The sequence below is a fragment of the Rhamphochromis sp. 'chilingali' genome (genome assembly GCF_963969265.1).
Source record: "Rhamphochromis sp. 'chilingali' genome assembly, chromosome: 1".
NCBI lineage: Eukaryota > Metazoa > Chordata > Actinopteri > Cichliformes > Cichlidae > Rhamphochromis > Rhamphochromis sp. 'chilingali'.
In genome coordinates, this window is record NC_137929.1 from 6,747,346 (window position 1) to 6,771,561 (window position 24,216).

The 24,216-nt window shown below is 41.8% G+C and overlaps 2 protein-coding genes across 2 annotated transcripts in view; one reads left to right on the forward strand and one right to left on the reverse strand.

The window, feature by feature from the left end:
* The window catches only part of LOC308398096 (phospholipase D1-like), a 178,927-nt gene that overhangs the window by 21,848 nt on the left and 132,863 nt on the right, over positions 1-24,216 (reverse strand). The window lies entirely within an intron of this gene.
* LOC308398224 (uncharacterized protein) lies at positions 304-21,151 on the forward strand. The gene is made up of 4 exons (XM_080884743.1): positions 304-375; positions 14,331-14,436; positions 17,294-18,058; positions 19,780-21,151. The coding sequence occupies exons 2-4, from the start codon at positions 14,419-14,421 to the stop codon at positions 20,446-20,448; spliced, it is 1,452 nt and encodes a 483-aa protein (XP_080740869.1). The 5' UTR covers positions 304-375; positions 14,331-14,418; the 3' UTR covers positions 20,449-21,151.

A 24,216-nucleotide genomic window follows, 5' to 3' on the forward strand; every position in this document is an offset into this window, starting at 1 on the left:
TTGCCAGTAAATTACTGGAGGGAACAAATGTAATGTATTTACCAATGCTGTTATTGAATAGAACTGTTTAGCCAGTAAGACACTGCAGAAGACAATGTGATGTGTTTATTGATATGATAAAAGGATGTAGCTGTTATGGAAAGAAGTGTGAACTTGAGAAACTGAACCAGTTAAAAAGAGTATATTTCACTGATGTTGTGAAATAAGTAAATGTAATTGATGTGAATGAGGAACCAGCTGAACAGTATATTGAAAGCTCATGTTTAGTGTTTTATAGCATTTATTTGTGTGAAATAAATCAGACTCAGACACGTTCTGGAGGAAAGCAGAGACGCATCGTGTCTTCCTTACTCTGCTCTTCACCTGCTTTTACAGGTAACATATTTGTCATCGAGGTCTTCATCCTTGGGACCCGTAACATAGTAACTTCTTCATTGTTATACTTCTATAGTTTTCCCATTTTGTGAGCTGTGGATGTGGAAAGTGTCTCAGTGACACATCCACATGAAAACGGCGTTACCTTCGTTCATTTGCACGTCAAATGAACGAGCTGTTTGGACTTTAACGTCACAGCTGATGCTTCGATACTCGACCTCAAGAGTTCAGCTTCCACTCAGAGGTACAAGTACACACAGCAAAGATAAACGTGTACACAAGGTTGAACCCACAAGTGCACAGCTCCAACCAGAGATGGGCAGTAATCCGATTACTTTTTTCAAGAAACGAGTAAAGTGAGGGATTACTATTGCAAAAAAGGTAATTAGATTACTGTTACTTTCCCGTAAGCACGCTGCGTTACTGCGTTACTAAAACCGCAGCTGTGTGCAGATGAACAATGGATAATCTATCGAGTGTGGAGAGAGTGTGAGCGTGCAGCGTTTAAAGCGTGGAAGCACTGACCTTACTTTGAGTTTGACTCTGTAAAAAGTGACAAAAACATTAGCATCCGCTGTTCACTGCGTGGGAAGACAACATGCTCACTCACTATGTGTTAATGGGCATGCTTATTTATAACTTTGATAAAATGTCATAAAAATAATTCCATGCCAGCTCACCATTGGTGATCAGGTAGTTTCTGTTCCAGTTCCAGTCCCATAAATCATGAAGCTTGCTGCCAGAAAAGCTTCAAATCTCCTTTGAAAGCTGTTTGTGGTCTTGATTGTGGGAGCTTCAGTTGTCTGACTCCAGCTGCCACACAGTGCTCACTGATATCATTTGCAAAAACCCCAGTGTGACAATATTTATCAGTGAAGCAGAAATCAGGAAGTGACGACTTTTCTTTGAACATTTGCTAAGGCTAAGCTGTGCTTTCTACCACAGTTGGGAATTTCCTGGTTTACAACAAATTATTGTGTCAACACCGCATAAGATTTCAAACTACAGGAAAATCACTGGAGTTATAAGAGGCAGACAACGACACACACACCACATGCATGCTGTTGCTATTTATTGTGGATTAACCTGTCAAGGGCAAGAACAAAATAATTCTGCCTCAAATACAGGAAATCATAGCTTTCCTGTATTTCCTCCATTGTTGGCATGCTGGTTAGTGCTGTTGCTCCACAGTAAGAAGGTCCTGGGCTAAATTATCCATGAATGTAAACGGCTGTGTGTTTCTATCTGATAGACTGGTGAGCTGTCCAGGGTGTACCCTGCCTGGTAACCTATCACTTCAGGGTTATTTCCCAGCCCTGCTGCAACCAGGATAGAGATAGGAGGATGGTAGTTGTTGTAGACCCATTCAATTTCAATTGAAGGATTAAAATGTTCCAGGAGCTCAACTTACTCCATCTGAACATGTTTCAATCGTGTTTTATGAACACAACATGCAGCTTTACTGAATATGAAAAGGTTGTGTTGATTTAACTCAGTTGTTTAAGTTTCTGCCAAAGCAAAACCTTTGTGTGCAACCAGTGTCCACTATTGAATCAAGTAAATCCAACATGTTTTTGTCAGTGCAAAAGGAGTTACGGTGCCTGTATTCCTGCACAATATTGTCCCGGGAGGGAGGAAAACTTTCTGGTGAAGTTTTGGTTGATTTTTGGGTTTTGCTTGACACTAGGTTGATTTTATCAGTGAGGTTTGGATTGTTTTCTTTCTCTAAGAGAGAGAAAGATGGTTTTATGCTTGGACATGTTTGCAATGGGCCCCAGTATTTGTTACTTTATTAGTATTTTATTGGTTGCGTTTGTTTGTGCTTTTGTTACAGTGCACTGAGATAAGAACATCTGAGAGGTGTGATCCACCGGTGGTGATATTTTGGTATTTTGTGAGTTCCCGATTTAACAAATCAGCTCTTTAATCCAGACCTGAGAGGTTGAACTTTAAAGCGCTATAAAATATTCTTACTGGAAACAGTGGCAAAGTGTTTTTCTCCATGATTATAATGGGCTTGGGAGAAATTCACTTATATGTGACATTGATCACATGAGAAGTCCTGAGCCTAAAAGGATTGCAGCGAGTCAATCCAGTCCAAAAACAAGGAGCTGTTTTCCTTTAAAATGATGACGTCATCTTGCTGGTGATGGAGGCTCGAATAGGCTGCGCGTGAGACTCCATTATCAGCAATATCTGGTATGAATGTGTGTGGATGTATGCATGTGACTGGACTGTGATGGACTGACGACTAAAAGTTTAACTGACTTGATACTGAGACAAAAACGGTGCCGACTTTAGGATTAGTGAATGTCCACAACAATTCACCCAGCCTGTAGAAGAAGGGTGGAGGTTTTGTCTTGCTTTGTTTGTGCAGGAGCAGAAGGATGACAGAGACTAAAGGGGGAGGCTGTAGCTTCACATGAGTGTGAGCTGCAGACTGAACCCTTTGGTTGCTAATGTTGAGTCACTGATGTTTGCATTAAGAAAATTGTGTTTTATTAGCTGTGTTTTAATTAAGGTATCACATTATATTGTTGGGAATGTTAAATGCTAAAGTGAAGAAAAGCTTTGATTTCACTCATGACTGAACATGTTATTATTAACCATAGCAGGCCACTGTAAAGAGTCAATTAGCTTTTATAGAGGAAAAAAAGGCCAAAAACTCTGTTAATACCTATGAATAACAGGCAATGATAGACTTGTCACATTCAAAATAAAGACATGTAATAACAAACACGGGTCCGTGTCATTTAGGTTCTCCATTGAAATAGTCAATCATTTAGAAAAGTAGAATATATATATATATATATATATATATATATATATATATATATATATATATATATATATATATATTTATTAGGGGTGCAACGATATTCGTATCGATATTGAACCGTTCGATACAGTGCTTTCGGTTCGGTACGCATATGTATCGAACAATACAATTTTTTTCAATTTTTTTTTTTTTTTTTTTTTTTTTTTTTTGTGTCCCGTTTGGATCTATAGCCATCAGAATTGTTGTCTTGAGGCCAAGAAAGATGCCAAGAGGATTTATTTTAAGTGGATCATCATATTGGTCCATTTGATTGACCTTTATTATAATTATGAATTTATTTTATTTTCAGTTGCAAACGGGACAGACATGACTGTGGGATAGGACAGGGGGAAAGAATGAAAGAAAGAGGGGGAGAGAAAGAAAGAAAACCAAAGGGGAGGGAAAAAAAAGAACAATACAAAATTTGTAATTTATTTTATCAACTTTACTTCTGACGATGCTGTCTGTGTTGAGCGCTCAGTGAATCTGCATTTGACTACTCCGCCTAGGCTCGAGAGTGCAGCCTAGGCGGAGTAGTCGAACGCAGATTCACTGAGCACTCAACACAGACAGCATGGTCAGAAGGAAGAGCGCAGGGCAAGCTAGCGAGACAGAAGTGGACCTCCCCACCCTCATTCAGATCTGGCGTTTGGAATTATTTTGGTTTTCATGTGACGTATGACCCTGAAGGTAAGCGAGTCATGGACTAAAGTAAAACAGTATGTTGGATGTGCCATGCAATGCTCAATTACATGGGTGGGAGCTAGTGTGTTAGCGCAGTTAGCTCGTTAACGTGTTGGCCGTCTAGCCCCTCTGTATAGGGTAGCTCGTTAACGGAGATTTGCCGTGTTGTGGCGTTAAGGTTATTTCAACGAGATTAACCTGAAAGCACTAGTGGGAACACAACGAATATGACTGCACATTTACACCGACATCATCCTAGTGCAAAGACAAAAACAACAAGCATGCATGCTACAAACTTTAGCCGAGTCATTTAGACAGCTGTTAGCACAGGATTCTCCTTATGGAGACCTGATATGTTTAATATGCTGCTGAGAATATAGCCCAGAAGAAGCGGATAGTATAGCTTTTATTTTGGAAAGAGACATTTCTCTGTAATAAACTCTCTTTTCCAAAGATGAGTGATTCCTCAATCAGATACAGGGCTCGCAATATCGCTAGCCCGATGTCCCGGGGCTATCTCTGCCCTGCATGTCGGGCTATTGTAGGAAGGAAAAATATATGTCAATGCTTTTGCATTCTTTCAGAAATGTAGCTGGGTAATTATGTCATTGGGTGAGCCACTGTCAATATGTGACATATTGAAATCGTGTTTGAATTTGCGCTTGTTTTTTTGCTTTCACTTTGCAATCGCGCGAACTGTGTATAGAGAGCGACAGCACTGATCTGTGAGTGATGATAATTTGTGCACCAATTCCTCTGACATCGTCTTATTAATTGTTAGCTTACTATGCAAACATGACAAGTGAAATCTCCCGCAGCTTAAACATGTGAGAGGTTGATCGCGCAGGATATATATTTCACTACGATGACCTGGATGATTGAGAACCTTCACAGACAGATATATATTTTAGTTCTGCTGAGCCAAATAAGACAGGTCAGGGTGAAGAAGTGACAGCCAAAGAAAAGCTTACCACAAAACGGAGAAGTTATGACAAATCAGACTATAAGGCAAAAAGAAAGTGCAGCTTTATGGTTTCATGGACAAAAGAATTTCTGTGGCTGCAATATGACGAGCTAAAAAACAACACGCACAAGGGTTAGGGTTAAATTTAAAAACTGTACTTTTGTGTTAAAATATATATTTATAATTTTAATAAATGACAAATTAAAAAGGCATGAACATTTTTTTTGTATCGAAAAAATATCGAACCGTGACACCAAAGTATCGAACCGAACCGAACCGTAATTTTGTGTATCGTTGCACCCCTAATATATATATATATATATATATGTCTCAACGCTGTTTCTCAATAATATTAAAAACCTAAAAACTATTGTTGTGGAAGATAGAAGTCACTGTGACAGCCCTCTGACTGTGGAGGACGTTTGTAATCCTATTTCTGCACTTAAGGCCAACAAATCTCCCGGCACAGATGGTTTAACTGCAGAGTTTTATGAATCATTTTCTAATCTCCTGGCTCCGTTCTTACTGCAGCTTTTCATAGGAAGTGTAGAGAATAACATCCTCCCTCCTACTCTTGCTCAGGGTCTCATAACACTTATTCCAAAGCCAAACAAAGACTTACTTCTTATTGATAATTGGAGACCCATCTGTCTGCTCAATGATGACTATGAGATTAAGGCTTTAGTACTTGCTAACAGAATGAAAGAGTTCTTGGACACAATTATCGATGAGACACAATCAGGCTTTATGAGAAACAGACACCTTTCTAAGAACATGAGACTGGTTTTAGATCTACTTGATTACTCTGATTTGGTATCTGACTATAGCTTCATTCTCTTCCTGGATTTTTAAAAGGCTTTTGATACAATTGAACATCAATTTATTTTCCACTCTTTGGAAAAATTTGGCATTTTTCTGTAAAGCTATCAAAACCTTGTACACGAATGGCAATAGCTCAATTAAAATGATTAAGACTCCACCCCGAGATTTGACCTGTTATACAAGGAATCAGCACAGCTGATAAGGAGCTCATCATCAGCCAGCTAGCTGATGACACCACACTCTTCTTGAAAAATGCAAATCAAATCCGTCCAGCCCTTAGTGTTATTAGTGATTTCTCTGAGGCATGTTAATACTTTTAGCTATTTTATATCCATAAATGTAAGTTTATTAATAAAACACCATATTTCTGCCGTTTTATAAGGATATGAATTGTACATACAATCAATTTCAGACTCAACCAACAAAAAGCCTCTCAGAACAATATTTATATTGTAACAGTTGCTATTGTAATGCAGTGTATCACCACATGGCGGCGCCTCCTGTCTCACGACTGGTGTCACCCCCTTTTTGTTCTTCTTCGCACTCCTCCTGTAATGGATGCTCCCGTGTGTACGCGGACTAGTGTGCTCTTTAGTAATGTGTGGTAGAGGTAGCACTTTTATTTTTGATATTGTAAATAAATGAGTACTTTTTGGAAAGTCAGAAGCTGTTGCTCATTCGCTACCCACCTGCACACCCCTGGCTTCATCTCCACTGCACGTTACAACTGGCGCCCGAACTTTTTCCCCTTGGACTTCAGACGATTTTTGCATCCCGCCGAGGATTCTTCTCTTCTAGCACGTGAACTGTCTCGGAAATCCCCCCAGTTTTGCGGACGCTCGGACGTTTTCTCCAGCCATGGCCGCAGCCTCAGCTCAGGTGGGACCTGACTAATTTCTGGATACCGTGGTGTGCCGCTGCTCCGCTTGGGAGAAAGAAAAAGAGAGAAGCTGACTCCGCGACGCGAATGGACTCCGTGGATTTGTTATTTGTTGTTGGTTTCGTCTTCTAAGGATTAATTTTTCTGTGGAGAGCCTGGACATGAACATTTCTGCTGGCTTTTCATTCCCCTTTCCCTCTGCTGAGACTGACTGTAGCACATGTAAGTGATAGCTTGGCCGACTACAACCGTTGGTGCTGGTCTTTGGCTCAGTATAACAAAACGACTTAAAACTAATCTTGCATTGAGCTCTAGTGTTGCAGACATGCTATTGTAATAACATGGTTCTGATCACTCCAGTCTAATTTCAGTTGTTGGGCGAAATTTTATGTGGTTTTTCTAAATTTAATCTTGAACGCATTTTTGCAGTTTTGTCTTTCTAGTCTGACCTAACTGACTCTTTTACTGCTATATCAATAACTGCGCTGTGCCCTGGAGCGGCTTAATTTTTTTGAAATCGCAATGGCACACTGCCCAGACGACTCTGACTCAGACATGGAACTTACCTCGTTACCTATGTGCCAGATAGTTGAAAATGTGACTCCTAGCCTTAGCCAACAAGTGGTGGAGTTAAGAACTGAGGTGAATAAGCTTAGTGATTGTTCACGTGACTCACTGAACATACAGCAGTTTACTAAGGCAGTGGGACCAACTCACAACGGGGAACTCTCCCCCTCCTGCAGTCCCACAGTCTCCTGTTTTCCCAATGGCCACATCGACACCTCATGTTCATGTGATGGACAAAACTGAACCCACCAACAGTACCAATCCGTTCCTGCCCAGCAACCCATTTCAACCTACAAATCCTTTCCTCCCATCTCACTCACTTGAACTCAGCAGCACTTCCAGAGTGATTGCGGCAGCTTTACATCACGCAAAGCTGGAGCCTCCTGTGTATGCTGGGGACGGAAAAGTGCAACCTGAGGACTGGTTAAATGCAGTTGGCACATACAAAGCCTCATTGAACCTAACTGATGGGCAATTGCCAAACGAACTGCCACACTTTCTTGCAAAAGAGCCCGGGAAATGGTTCAAGGCACTGAGCTCCCACATCACATCATGGGCTCAATTCTGTCAACTGTTTAAGACAGTTTTTCTGCCCTCCGACAACCAAGAACGCATCCTGAGAGGAATTTTGGATCGTGTTCAGGCTCAGGACGAGCCGCTCCCAACCTTTGTCGCCCACATGTTGAGTGAGTTTGACAAACTGAAGAGCCCATCACCTGAAAAAGACAGAATTGACCTAATTAGTAAACATGCTCTCGAAAAATACAGAGTTGCCCTGTATGGCGCTAATGTCACTTCTGTAATGGACCTGCTGCTACGCGCTCATGAGCTTCACTCAGTGCTTGGACCACAAAGACCACAGCCTGCTTTATGTAGCAAAGACAACTATAAGCCTGAACCTTACTGCTTCAAATGCTCTCAGCCAGGGTTCACTACACGCACCTGCCCAAACTGTAACACCCAACCTCATTTGCCACAACGAGCCTCGAACACCGCTAGGCATGGCCCAGTCCAGCCATTGCCAGCACCTGGCCCCTCTGACCCTGGCCATGAAAAGGTGGAATTAAGCAGCACCACATCCCAGCCACAATACAGGCAGTCGGGAAACTACAGGGGGGGGGGGGGAGGACAGGACATTTCACAGAGGCCAACCTTCCCCCAGTTACTAACGGAGCCTCACACGCCCGATTCACTACAGGGTGGACACAGTCTTGGACACTTGGAAGACAATTTTTCACAAGTCCACTGGAATACCCCACTAAGAACGAAAGTGAACTTCAATGCTTCATCTGTGGATGCTACCCTCGACACGGGTGCTTCCCTCTCGGCTGTACGAGCAGATCTCATTCAAGTAAATGACTCTTACCCTAGAAACACAAGTGAGTGGAATGGTCCTGCAGTTAACCTCGCCAATAATGCTCCCTGTATCCCTGTTGGTGTTATTTGGCTCAATATTGGATTCATGAACAAGAACTTTTACCAGCGTTTTGCCATAATACCAGATTTGTCCTCTCCTTTCATTCTGGGAATGGATTTTATGGCAAGAGCTTCTGTTTCTATTCACATTCCCACTAGAACAGTCTACATTGAGGACATCCCCTGCCCACTCGCAGACAATGAAGAGGACCTTCAAAATGATTACTCACATTCACCTGGAACACTGATGTCTTTGGACTTGGTTCGCTCAGACTTAACAGCCAAACTGTCTGAAGCAAGTCTCTCAGAGAACAACAAGGATGCTTTACTAAATCTGCTCAGCAAGTTTAGCTCCTTGTTTGATGGTCAACTTGGTCGAACGGCTCTCACTGAGCACGCCATAGAGACTGGCAATGCAACACCTGTCAAACTCCCACCCTATCGCACGTCACCTGCTAAGACACGTGTGATTGAAGAACAAGTGCAACAAATGTTGAAGGACAACATCATTGAACCTTCCACAAGCCCTTGGGCAGCTCCTGTAGTCATTGTAAATAGAGCGGCCACGGAACCAAGGTTTTGTGTGGACTTTCGAGGGCTCAACCAAGTTACCCAAAAAGACTCTTATCCCCTGCCTCGTGTAGATGAGTCTTTGGAGTTTCTGGCAAGAGGAAAGTTTGTCTCAACATTGGACTTAGCGCGAGGCTATTGGCAGGTTGCTGTAGCAGAGGACTCGAAGCCTAAAACTGCCTTCATCTCTCACTGTGGTCTCTTCCAGTTTCGGGTGCTGCCCTTTGGGCTCTGCAACGTACCTGCAACTTTTCAGAGACTCATGAACTCTGTGCTTGCTGGCCTCATTTACAAAACGTGCGCAGTCTACCTGGATGACATTGTTATCGCCTCACCTACCTTTGAACAGCACTTAGTGGATCTTGAGGAGGTGCTGGGCAGACTCCAGGCTGCTGGCTTGTCATTGAAGCTCAAAAAGTGCCAATTCTGCCTCGATGAATTCACCTTTCTCGGGTACCGCATCACATCATCAGGTGTTAAGCCCGATCCGGACAAAGTAAAGGCGGTTAAGGAGTTTGATACCCCAACCTCAGTGAAACACGTCCGTCAGTTCCTTGGCTTGACTGGCTATTATCGACGCTTCATTCAGAATTATGCCCGCCATGCCGAACCTCTTCACGCCATCACCAGAAAGGACAATGCTTTCCACTGGGACGACAGCTGTCGAAGGGCCATGGACACTTTGAAGGATCATGTCACATCAGCCCCGATCCTGTCATTTCCAGACTTCAACCGTCCCTTTTCCATTCACGCCGATGCATGTGACATTGGTCTTGGGGCAGTGTTGATGCAAAAGGATGACATGGGTCGTGAGTACGTTGTGGCTTTTGCTAGTCGCTCCCTTCACAAAGCTGAACTCCCCTACTGCACTTCAGAGAAGGAGTGCCTCGCTGTGATATGGGCTCTGGAACACTTCCGCCCATATGTTGAAGGTGTTCATGTTACTATCTTCACTGACCACAACAGTCTCAGGTGGCTCATGTCTCGTCAAAACCCAACGGGCCGACTCGCCCGCTGGTCACTTCGTTTGCAGGACTTTGATTTCACAATAGTGCACAAACCTGGTGCACAGAACAAAGTTCCCGACGCACTGTCACGCAACCCTTTGCCTCTGACCTGTGACAGGCCGACTGATCTTTTACCAGATCATGCTGTTATGGGCAGCCTGGACATTCGTACTCTGCCCCCCGACATTCTGGCTGACCGTTCACAATTCAGACAGCTGCAGTTAGATGATCATGTCACAGGTCCACTCCTCAGAGACATTGAAGCAGACTCTCTGAACAGCTAGGACAATGCCACCTTGTTACAGTATGTTGTGTATGACTCTCTTTTGTATCACAGAGAACCCAAGTCCACATGTGCTTTGCACCCTTTGAAAGAGCTGAAACTGTTTGCCCCTACTTCCATGAGAGGCACCTTGCTGGACTATTACCATGACCACCCCACAGCAGGTCACTTGGGTGTTTCTAAGACATTGGCTAGACTGCGTTTTAGGTTTTTCTGGCCCAAAATGGCAGCTGATGTGAAACGCTATGTGATTTCATGCTCAGTGTGCCAACTCACCAAGCCAAGTCAGAAAAAAGCAGCCGGTCTTATGGTTCCCATTGTCCCCCAGAAACCCTGGCAGTATGTGGGTGTGGATTTTGTTGGGCCACTTCCCCGCACCCCCACTGGTAATGCTTATTTGATCGTGTTTGTTGACTATTTGACTAAATGGGTTGAAGCCAGTGCTGTCAAAGAAGCTACATCTCAGGTAGCAGCTGGTAAATTCGTCACTGACATTTTTGCTAGGCATGGTACACCCACTTACCTCATTTCTGACAGAGGGTCTCCTTTTGTGAGTGAGCTTTTTGAACATGTTGTTTCTGCCTTAGGCTCGGTGCACAGACTCACTACGTCATATCACCCTCAGACAAATGCTACTGAACGCGTCAACCGGACTCTGAAAACTGCAATCCGCGCTTATGTAGGTGATAAGCACACATCATGGGACAAGTTTCTCCCTCAGATTTGCTTTGCTCTGCGCACCGCCCCCCATGACAGTACAGGTATGACTCCTGCCATGATGCTTTATGGTCGTGAGTTAGACACCCCGCTTGACCTTATCACTCAGCCTTCTACAGCAGGTGTTGATGAACCGGGTGTGCCTTACCCTGAGACTCTGAGAGCCTCCCTGCAGGAAGCTCACGACCACGCCAAAGCAGCTTTGGACTATAGCCATGACAGACAAAAACATTACTATGACTTGAGACATCGACATGCCACGTTTCGTGTTGGTGACCTTGTGAGGTCAGACGCTCAGTCTAACTTTACTGCTAAACTTGCACCACTGTTTCAGGGACCATTGTGCGTATCTCAGAGACTCAGTGATGTTAATTACAGGCTCACTTGGGTGGACTCCGGTGTGGATGCAGGTGTTTATCATGTTGTGAACATGCAACCGTTCCATACCCGGGACTCTCTCACTTCCAAAGAACATTCTGTTTCATTGCCTGCTGAGAGAGAGACCGCAGAGGGTCTGAACTCTGACTCTCAGGCCCACCCTGGCCCCCCTGCAGACACTGACATTGACTCTGAGCCATTCCCCTTTGATTTACCGGACATTGACTTGATTTACCGGACATAATGTGTGGTAGAGGTAGCACTTTTATTTTTGATATTGTAAATAAATGAGTACTTTTTGGAAAGTCAGAAGCTGTTGCTCATTCGCTATCCACCTGCACACCTCCGCGGCTGGCTTCATCTCCACTGCACGTTACAATATGTTGATTTTTTTCGCCTATTCATATCATAATTTTTTTTACTCCTGGTTCTGTATGTTCATGTTCTGTTCTTTTGTAAACTTCATCTGTTTGTATGTTGTATACTCATTGTGTTTCAATAAAGTTCGATTTAAAAAAAGGTACGTTCTAAACGAAGCTTCAGACGTCACTGATCACGTGACTCTGGCCAAACGAATCAAGCCTCGACACGGTGCTTCTGAAGCAGCGTGTTGATCTTTCTGACACACCATCACTACCTCTCACATCTAAAGGTGTCAAGGTAACTTTGAACTGAGTTCAGTCAATCTGGAGTTTTTCCAAGTTTTCTGTTGCTCTCTGTGAGAGAAGAGCGTTAAAGGCGGGGCTCTCCAGAGTCCAGCAAAACAGGAAACGACAGCTGGGTGTGTGTAAGTGTGCAAACCAATAGAATGCATCGTGGTGGGGGGGCATCACGGGCATTGGCAAGAAAAAAATAAAATAATCGGTCGTACCCTCCGTTTGCGAGGTGCGCCTGCTGCTGGCGGCACAGGGAGGAGAGGGCGGGGCGGCGGGGAGTCTCTGGCTGGCTGGAGCGGCATCTAATAACCAACTCGCAAAACAAAATAAAAACAACACAACAAACAGATATTATGATACAGACTTATAATCTGCACCGATGTTTTTTCTAAATTCTATAAAGTGAGCGCGAGAGCCCTCGGTGCGCCTGCGCGCTGCTGAAGTCAAAGTAAACTTTATTGTCATCTCCGCTACAGACAGTCCAGCATATAGAGAGACGAGACGACGAGGCTGCAGTTACAGCGGTGCAAGTAAACAAACAATAAATATAAGAAGAGTAAGAAAATAAATCTACACTTTAGGACTCGGGGTAAAGGATCAATAACAATTTAAATTTATAATTTACAGTTTGATGATTTAAAGTCTCACACAACCCGTCAAAAGGGGCGGGGCCGGCTGCTTCCAAGTAGAGCACATTTCATTTATAATGATGTAAATCCAAGCCCATCATGGATTCACGATCTGAATCCTGGGTTGTGTGAAATCCCAGAAATCAACCTTAGACAAAGTGAATCTGTGAACTAAGGTGTAGGTCTGTTAGGTTAATTGTGCTGATCCTCGGGTTGGGGGATTTGTGTTTGTACTGCAGCGCAAAATTCAAACCAATGGAAGATGGACAACAAAAGTTCAAAGCCATCAGGTGCTCAGGTTAGAAAAAAGAGAAAAGATGCAGGTAAGCAGACGTGTGATTGGATAATGGCAGGTCATCCTGAACCAATCAGACTAAACTCCAAACAATACATTATGTTACAGATTTTAATATTAATTAGTCATTGTTACTTGTTGATTTGTCCTTTTCTCATTGTGTGACGAATTATGACGACTGTTTGGTAGCTGTTATTGTCTCTCTCTCTCTCTTCATGTGTGTTTCTCTGGTGAAACAATAGTTTTGTGTTAATGTTAGGGCTGCACGAGTTTGCATAAAATGAGAATCACGATTTTTTGCTTAGAATTGAGATCATGATTCTCTCATAACAATAAATAAACATAAAACAACAAATGTCTCACCTTTTGTTGTTGCAGCAAAATGTTGTCCTGCTTGAAATTCCGTCTCCACCGTTGCTCGACGCTGCGTGTACAGAGCAGGTAGTGCAACAATAGAAAAATAGTTGCGGGACGGCACTGTGTAGCGTTTGTCTAAGGTGTTGATCGTTTTCCTAAATCCCTCGTTTTGCACAGTGTTGATGGAGCCATATCTTTGGTCAGGTGATAAGTGATAGCCTCCGTAATGTCTTTGTGCCTGCGGGAGTTCGACGTGTATAGGGAAGCGCTGTATAAGGTTCCCGTTATTGATGTTTGGGTGGTTGACCGGGACGGATTTTCTCCTGTCACTTTCTCGTCATCCCTGACGTGCTCTCCGTTGTTGTTTCCCTGCTAATTTTAGCATCACACGGCACAGCTTCTGTATCACGTGGTATAAGGCTCCGCCCTTGTCATTTGTTGAGCAGGAAGAGTGAGCGCTTGTTTTCATGCAGAGTACGTCCCGGAACAAAATGTGAAGTTTTACAAATCACCACTTCTTTAGTGAATATCATTTCAGTCTCAGACAACCTCGTTTCTCTTACAGAGGTTGAATGCACCTTCTGCGGATGGCAGTACCACACAGTGTGCGTGGACTTCCCCTGCACAGAAGGCAACTACAAATGCTGTGAATGCTAAATAAACAGAAACAAATGATCCCTGTTGTCTTTGCTTGATGATTGGTTTGAGTCTTGACAATCCACATTGCTGGTGTTGCATCTTTCAATGCCAGCAATGGCAGGTATCAGTGCTCAAACCTTTTGTGTTTGTTTCCAACAAGTTGCCCACCTCGGGAAACAACAATGTGTTCTTTTACTTGTCAGATGAACATATGAGACACTTTGACTCTTCAGTGCAGTGTGGAGCCTAACAAAGATCTGTTTTGTGTCCCAGCTGATCAGCAGGAGGAGGAGAGTCTGACGGAGCAGCAGAGGAACATTTTCAGCTACTTGGACTCAGCTCAGCCACTACAGAGGAAACAATGAGCTCAACACAGAAGGTGACAGACAGAGCAGGACCATATGACCAAAGATATTTATCACCATATACATTTGAACATTTGCCATAACGATGTAGCTGACGATAGAATTGACACCAGATAAAATACTTTACAGCTGCACAACTTTATTAAAAACCCATCAATGTATTTTCACTGAAACAAGCAGCTGTTGTTTATGTGCATTAAAGTTATATAAAAATGTAACAGTGCAAATGCAAATTCCTCGCTGACAGTTTAACCAAAAGGCGTTTCCAGTGGAAACTGGCCGACACATCCTGAGCATAACCATGTATAATATCCACTAAACTTCAGAAGAGGTTATACAGTCGTGGCCAAAAGCTTTGAGAATTGCATAAATATTGGAACCTGGAGAAGTTGCTGCTTAAGTTTTTATAATACAGATTTGTACTTTATTTCAAATTGAACCTTTAAAGGGGCATTTCTGGACTTTTAAAGACCAGTAATGTACTTTTAAGGGAACATTTAAAAAAATGTTCCTATAGGTACAAAAATGTTCTTCTCTCGTACCTCTATTAGAGTGTATCATGTAACACTATAGATCAACTTAGCTCAGAATATATAAAGCATATAAACAGTTACAGCAATATGATGCAACAAACACAGAAGCTGCTGATCCAAAATACTCAAAGCTTCATAGAACTGAAACCAACATTTATTTTTAGCTCCATTCTGCTGCTGATACAGACTTTAGGTTTCTGAACATTAAACTTATTGCTGCCTTTCATAGTGTGTAACTTGAAGGCCCTGAGTACTTTCTCCCACACTGAAAACACTGGGATGATCACATTATTTGAACATTACCTAATAAGACTGATTCAGCACAGACAGTTATGTTAAACTTTCCTAGCAGTCCTTCACAAACAGGGAACAGTCTGTCTATTCTCTCCATCTGTCAGCTGCTGCTGGCTCTTCCTCCTCCTCTTCCTCACACACTGCTGAGTTTGTCCTGGTGGATCATCAGGGCTGCAAAGCCTCACAGATGATGTGCAGCAGTGGCTCCCTCAGTCTGTCCTCACTCTGGACACTTGCAGTCGTCACACATGGAAATCAAATGTGTGATAAGCTGCAGGATTCAAACACAAGTGTAACTTATAAACACATGTTCATACTTTTATTCCACAATCAGAGAGAAAGAAACAGAGAGAGAGTGCAGGACAGACAGACAGGTGACAGTCTCAGGTGTACACACTGCTACACAACAGCACCAGAGAAGCAGGATTTAGTGTTTGTGTTATTACGAGTGTAAACAAGAAGAGTTCCAGATGGTGCAGTGGACACATGTGTGACTGCTGTGATTAAAGCATCTTTCTTTCAGCTTAACGAGTGAACCGTCAGCTCGTTCAAACACACGTTAAAGTGCGTTTGGCTCGACACCACCGAACAGAGGCAGCAATATAACACAGCTAACATTAACAGTGCAGTGAATCCTGCTTGTGCCGTGATGTTCAGGACTGCAAACCGAGCAGCATCACTGACTTTCAGCTTGTTGTGTTTGTGGATATATGACTGACTTTAATTATCCACAAAATCATCACATTCTCTGTCAGATTAAGGTCGACTATTGAACGGCGTATATTTTAAAGGCTTTAAAAGCAAGTTAACGCTGAAAGTACAAACATCACTAATGTCACATAACTCTGCCGACAAGGCATAGCTATGGCTATGAAATGCTCTTTGTGTATCACTTCTTCATTATGAAAGATGTCATTAATGCACTAGTAATGTCTCATCTGGAGTATTGTTCAATCATTTGGTCAGCAGCTAATAAGACAGATCTTAACAGACTTCAGTTAGTCCAGAATAAGGCGTCCAGATTAGTGTGAAGATGTTCATACTATACTAATATTGATAAAATGCATAATAACCTTTCTTGGCTTCCTGTACAGGCTAAAATATTCTATGGCTTACTTGTAGTTCTAAAGAAAGCAATTCTGTTAAACACACCACATTTATTCTGCTCAGCTGCAGTATCCAGATGAAATACATCATCATATTACACAGTTTTCAACAAACTGCAATTTAGTAAATGCTCGAGTTAAAAGTAACGTTTTGTAAAACTGTTACATTTAGAGCAACTTTTAAGTGGAATAAGTTGCCTTAAAAAATTAGAGAATTATTCAAAGCTTCAATGAACACTTAAAAGCCGATTTACAGAGCTTTTAGTTGTTGTAAATATTGTAAGACACGATTTGTTTTTGAAATTTGTGTAATGTGCCTCAATGTTATTGATATTATTATTATTATTATTATTATTATTATTGATTGCTTATATTTGAACAATTGTGAAACCTCACTGTGGATGTAAGAGTGAAATTATGTGGATATCTTGAATCCACTTTATTGTGTAATATTTTATGTGAGTATTTGACGGAAGACGAGCAACATCTGTTGTGGAAGCTAACGGGGTTCCTTTAGAATAAACAAACATAGGATTTATTATCACTGAATAATTCTGTATAAATCTATACAAATTATAGAAATATGTAATAGGAACCAACAAAATAATCTAAATTATAAAATGGTGTGTGTGTGTGTGTGTGTGTGTGTGTGTGTGTGTGTGTGTGTGTGTGTGTGTGTGTGTGTGTGTGTGTGTGTGTACGTACAATCAGGAGGGATGGGCATGATTTTAGTGTTTGAACAGTCATGAATTATCTTTAACAGCAGGTTGGATGTAATGTGTTAGAACTACCAGCAGGTGGGGATAAGAGACCTTTAAGGTGTTTGGTGCCACGCTCCACCTTCAGGTTTAAAACTAGTGTTAATGGAGTTTGAAGGTTGAGTTTGTTCCACGACTGCATTTCACTCACTGCCTCTGTTTGTATCTCTGTCACTGCAGGACCAACATGGAGCCAGAAGTCAGCGCTCTCAGGAGGCCGACAAACCTCACAGAAGAAAGGGAGAGAAAAAACACACCTGTGACGAGTGTGGGAAGGGTTTTACTGTGAGGGCTAAACTAAAACGGCATCAGGTCATCCACACTGGAGAGAGACCGTTCAGCTGTGACTTGTGTGGGAAGGGTTTTACTGTGAGGGCTTCACTAAAACAGCATCAGGTCATCCACACTGGAGAGAGACCGTTCAGCTGTGACTTGTGTGGGAAGGGTTTTACTGTGAGGGCTTCACTAAAACAGCATCAGGTCATCCACACTGGAGAGAGACCGTTCAGCTGTGACTTGTGTGGAAAGTCTTTTTCCTTGAAGGGTTCCCTTAAAAAACACCAACTCATCCACAGTGGAGTTAAAGCGTACAGCTGTGATCAGTGTGGCAGAGCTTTTACTCGCAGTAGCCACTTACAGAGTCATCTAGTTACCCACTCTGGAATTAAGCCATACAGCTGTGACATCTGTGGAAAAACTTTCAGCTGGAGAGGGAGCCGAAATATACACCTACGCATTCACACCAGACATGATCTGTACTGCTGTGAACAGTGTGGCAAAGAGTTTACAACAGACGCACAGTTACAACGACACATATTTACCCACACTGAGGAGAGACCTTATCAATGTGACCTGTGTGAGAAGACTTTTAAAGCTCCACATGACCTGAGACAACACCAACAGATCCACACCAGAAAGAGACTCTACAAGTGCAGCTACTGTGAGGTATGTATTTATATTGTTATCTTGTCATTTTAGCCTGACTGTTTGGAACAACTCTGCTCATTAAACTGTGTTAGCATGTTAGCAATTCTACTGCATGGAAAAGCAGCTCTGAGTGATTATTCAGATTTTCCTTTCAGTTATGATTTTAGTATTACTGTAGTATTATGGTGGTAGTATTGTAGTTATTGCAGCCCAGTAAACTGAGTGTGTTAACTAGAGATGGACCGATCCGATATTACGTATCGGTATCGGTCCGATACTGACCTAAATTACTGGATCGGATATCGGAGAAAAATAAAAAATGTAATCCGATCCATTAAATATCACGAAAGCACCTCGCAAAACTTGCAACACGCCGTAACTCGCCTCAGAACGTTAGCACGTCGTAGCAGTATGCATCACGTGATAGAGCGGCTGTGGCATGCGGGGACCTGTCGGTGGTCTGGATAGCATTTGGAGCTTCGCTAGCAACCTGGCATTTCATCTCTGACAAAGTTATCCCCGAGAGAAGTAAAGCAAGTGTGTAAGTCCATCTCTGAATGTTTGTAAAGCATTCCTGCGTTAAGCTTAACGAGCGACTGCCTCTCGCTCTCCGGCTGCTACTTCAATCGTGAAACTGCTTAAATGATCAGCTGATCGGCTTTTCTGTCGCGAGTCCATCTCTCTTGTTTATTTTTGGTCCACTTTGCACCAGAAAGAGGAAACCAGCGGCTGAACAACAGCAGCACGTTTAAGCTTGATAAGCTGTTGTTAGAATTTATTTAATATTACTTTCTACACCAGGATCTTTTTCTATGTAGCTGACGCTGGTAACTGTGCAGGGGCGGATCTAGCAAAGTTTAGCCAGGGGGGCCGATAGGGCATTAACTGGGAAAAGGGGGCACAAAGACATACTTTTCTTTCTTATTCTCATTTAAAATGTCGAGCTTTTAATAAATAATTATCTGACACCCAAAGTTTTAATTTGATGTAAAATGAATAGAAGTCAATTACTGTATATAGTGACTATTAAGTCTAATATATATACCCTAGTAAGCTATAGTACTTTTTACTTTGGGAAGGTACCATCTGTGCAGTCTGCAATTTTGTTGAAGAAAGATGTTGAATCTATTTAATATTTCTTGAAAAATAATTGATTTCTGTGCATTTTTTTTTTTTACACTGCATCAAATTAAGGTTGATTACGTCGATTAAGCATCATGAGGTGGCGCGTGAGGGGTGGTTCCCTATTTTTTATTTATTTATTTTTGTTGTTGCTGGGAGTTGGAACCCTATTAGTTAGGTTGCTTAATATTTACGCTAAGTACTCTTTAAAATACGAGAATAGGGAGGATGGTGTAGGTCTAAGTTTATTAGATTGATCAGTATTGCTGAACTATGAAATATTTTTTTTTTGTATACAGGTATAACAGAATAGCTTTAGTGTAGTTGTTGTTTTAAACTTGAGTATGAACTTGCAGACTTGCAAAATGCAGCAAGATATTTTAAAAAAACAGTTTTGTTGATTAAAAAACACTATATCGGATTCATATCGGTATCGGCAGATATCCAAATTTATGATATCGGTATCGGACATAAAAAAGTGGTATCGTGCCATCTCTAGTGTTAACTGAAACAGTCAAATGTAGTTGGACGTCTGCAGAGATGCTCTTTATTTCAGGCGACGTTCAGGATACAAATGTTGAAGGACTGACTTACACTGTCTTTGTGTCTTTGTTTAGAAGCAGAGCGACACAGATGGATCCAGTTCTCAACCCTGTCATCACTGTGGTGGTGGGAAAGACTTTCATTGTGACCTCTGTGGAAAAACTTTCAGTCGGCAAAAGACCCTAAAACTACATCAACGTAGACACACTGGAGACAAACTGAAATACTGCAAAGAATGTGGGAGAAGCTTCACCACATCGGATCACTTAAAACAACATGAACTGATTCACAGTGGGGTTAAAAAGCACCTCTGTGATCAGTGTGGGTCATCCTTCACCACTGCAAGTCAGCTTAAAACACACAAAGGAGTCCACACAGGAGAGAAACCACACAAGTGCAGACACTGTGAGAGAAGCTTCTCACAGTCAAGTAATCGTAACATTCATGAACGTGGACACATGGAAGGAAACTACAGCTGTGACCAGTGTGACAAGAGCTTCAGGAATCTCAGTTCATACTCTGCACACAAACGATCCCACGTTACTAATAAACTGTTTCACTGTTACCAATGTGCCCAAACATTCACCTCATTGTCTGCTCTGTGCAAACATCAGCGCGATCACTCAGGGCTGAAATCACTCCCATCACTGGATCACAGTGAATCTGAAGACACAGAAAGATCCTCTGGTTTCCTCTGGTCAGACTCAAAAAGCTTGAGATCAGGCTCCACAGAGTTCAGATAGAATCATTTAAACTTGTGTTGAACTGAACTGGTTGCTGGGCTGAACTTCTACATAATACAGATCTACATGGGATCTTCTTTTCTGTTTTTTACTGAGTCAGTTTTGTCCTTTTTTCTCTGTCCTGGTTTTGCTCGTCTGTAAATGATTGAAACTCAGTCAAATAGTTCATTGTTCTCCAGCAAAACGTTTTGGAAACTCATGTTTAACCTTTAAAACTCTGACATGTTTTAGCACACAAGGCTTCATCGGGGAGTTCACTCATGATTGGACCATGAGAACAAAGGTTTTTAGTTCTTTCAAAGAGAGTCTTGGAGATGTTTGATGTTTCTGTTTTTCTGAAACCACCTGAAAGAAAAACTATTTTTCTTGCTTTATGTAGTGTGGAAGTTTTTAATGTTTCTTCATCTGTGATGTTCTTGAATGTGTTCACGTGAAGATGGTACAAATAAACTGTCCTTTCAGCTTTAGCTCCTAATTTATTCATTATTTATGGATGTAGCACAGCAGCCGTCTCTTGATTAACACATGGAGGGCTCGGGATCTGATGGTGTCGTCTCCCTAATTTGCCCACTCAGTAAATCTCACTCATGGCCAAGAAATTGAAATAAACCTTGTTTCCCTGCTGGATAGTGATCCACTGTAACTCTGCTCCTCCTTCCTGTTTAGGATTTCTGTGGCTGAAGTAAAATTCCCTCCATCCATCACTTATCCCAGCTAACCCAAAGTGAAATAAAGTTTTGCTCGTCTTAAAAAAGCTTTACAATAATAGGCATTACCAATGCAAACTGAATGATACAGAAGATGAAAGAAGAGACTTTGATCAGTTAATAAAGCTCATGATCTGGATTCATTGTGGCTGCTACACAGATACTTCTGGGTCACTTCTCTCAGTTAGGAACCTTCCTCACCAAACTGACTGTTGGACCACACCCCTGGTTTCATGAGAAATTGTTTCAGCCATGATTTCTCTTCCTGTATTTCAGAGTAAAGACTGAAGTGACAAATGGAAGCATGTTTAAAAAACACAATGTGAGAGAGACGTTGAGGTCCTTAGAAGTTACCCTGGGTTTTTCTGTCACCCTGCTAGATGTTACACACCTTGTTATTGGACTGATTTCTACTGCTGGACTACTCCTGCGGAGAGTAACAATACTCTTACTAATTAGCTCCCTTTCACAGCTTTGGGGATATTTATTTTTGTGTTTGCAGCGCTGTGAGCCAGAACAGCGAGAGAAAAATCTGCAACAGCGACGAGCCGAATGCTTACGTGAATTGCAGCAGCTGCACATGTGCTACGCTGAATTAGAGGATATCTTTGCTCTGGATTTCTATTTCTCCTTTTTCATTTCTATATGATTCTTCTTGCATCTAAACAAAGATGATTCAATTTGCTAAATGTTGATGGCTCTTCGTGCTCAGGTGTAAATGAGACGTAATATTTGCTCTTGGTTTGGTTCTCCTGTACAGAACCTTGCAGTACAACAGAAACCTAAAAACATTATTTGTAGTTGTTATTCTTAGTTGTTCTGCTGCCTAAATACCACAGGGTCTGATTGTGAAGTTATTGAGCTGCACATTGTATCCTGTCCTACCAGACGGGATAAAATGTTGGACCTCTGTTACGGATCGGTGAAGAATGCTTATAAATCCCTCCCGCTTCCTCCTCTGGGATCTTCTGACCATAACTGTGTGCATCTTCTATAAAACTGTCTTAAAACGAGAGAAGACAAAGACTAAGGATGTTGACATATGGTCAGAAGAATCTGTGCTTACCTTGCAGGAATGTTTTAAGTGTACAGATTGGGAAGTTTTTATTCAGTCTTGTGGAGATGATCTCGACGCTTTGGTGGATGTTACTAGCTCCTATGCAGTATTTTGTAAAGACATGATTATACCCCGTAAGCGCGTTAAAATTTACGCTAACAATAAGCCATGGGTCACTAAAAGTGTCAAATCCTGTTTAAGGAAAAAGAGACAGGCCTTTAAAGAGGGGCTGTTACCGATTTTCAGACAGCTACCAAGGAAATGAAAATCGAGATCTTGAAAGCAAAACAGAGCTACAAAAACCTTCTTGAAAGCAAATTTGCTGCAAAAAATTTGGGGTCTGCCTGGACTTGTATGAAAACCATAGCAGGGTTTCAAAATCCCCAGAGCAGCAGTCAGGTCATTTTAGATGGTTTTAATTCAGACAGAGATTTTGCAAATGCTTTAAACATGTTTTCTGCTCGTTTTAGTTCTTCTGATTTTAGCGAGGATATTTGGGAACTGAAACAGAAACTGAGAGATACTCAGCACTTTATCATTGAACTCAGCGATGTTAAAAAGGCCTTTCATACAGTCAATGTGAACAAGAGCCAGGGTCCTGATAATATTAGTGGCCGCCTAATTAAATCTTGTGCTGATGAACTCAGTCCTATATTTCAGGTTATTTTTAACAAATCCTTGCAAACACAACATGTGCCCTCTCTTTGGAAAGAAGCAGTCGTGGTTCCTGTCCCTAAATCTAAACGACTTCAGGCCTGTTGCCTCACTTCAGTTGTCATGAAAGTCTTTGAAAAAATCATCAGAAATGTGATTATGAAAGAGACTGAAGGTCAGCTGGATCCAATGCAGTTTGCATACAGGCCCAACAGAGGGGTGGAGGACGCACTTTTGACTTTACTAAATCTGATTCTTAAACATGTAGAGAGTAAAGGGACTTTTGCAAGACTTCTTTTCATTGATTTTTCTTCGGCTTTTAATACAACACAGCCCCATATTTTAATTAAAAGACTTTTAGAACAGTTTGAAATCAGGAAAAACCTGGTGGGCTGGATTTTAGATTTTCTAACTGACAGGTCACAAAGAGTGAGAATAAATGGGGTTCTGTCTGACCCAGTGTTCTCCTCCACAGGTTCTCCTCAAGGCTGCGTCCTATCGCCCTTATTATTCACTCTCTATACAAACATGTGTCAGGGCAGACATGAAAACAGGGTCATTATTAAATATGCAGATGACTCTTATTGTCAGCTTACTGAAAGAGGGTGAAACTAACCACGGCCCAGTCATTGATGACTTTGTTCAGTGGTGGGAGGAGTCTTATCTCCAGCTGAACATATCTAAAACAAAAGACATGGTTGTTGATTTTAGGAAACAACAAAATGGGCATGGAGTCACTTTAATTAAAGGTCAGAAAATAGAGCAAGTGCAATCATATAAATATCTTGGGACCATAATAAATGAAAAACTGAACTTTGATCAAAATTGCAAATCAGTTTGTAAAAAGGGTCACCAGCACCTTTATTGCCTTAGGAAACTTGTTCATTTCCACATTGACCAAAAAATGTTAACTTTGTTTTATCGTTCTTTTATTGAGTCTGTTTTATCCTTTTGTTTGGTGGCATGGTTCGGTCAGACCTCTGTCACAGAGAAAAACTCTCTGAATCAGATAGTGAGATGGTCCAGTCGTCTGATAGGTGAGCCACAGTCTTGTTTAGCCTCCCTGTACTCTGAGCAGGTACAGAGGATGGCTTTATCAATCCTTAAAAATGGTTCCCATCCTCTAAGGGGTGAATTTCAGCTTCTTCCCTCAGGACGGAGGTTTCTATTTCCGAGATGCAGGACAAAGCGTTATAAAAACAGCTTTGTCCGCGTTGCTGTCACTGAATTAAATAAGAACTGTTTTTGATTCGAAATATTAAAGTATGTGTCACAGTGAGTTTTATATATTTACTAGGTATGTGTGTTTTTAAAGGGATGTCAAATGATGTCATTTTTCTGTAAAGCAAA

Bases quoted from the DNA above. Each gene is read 5' to 3' on its own strand.
- LOC308398224 (XM_080884743.1), top strand. The intron at 18,059-19,779 runs GTATGTATTTAT...GTCTTTGTTTAG, and splicing joins ACAAGTGCAGCTACTGTGAG to AAGCAGAGCGACACAGATGG.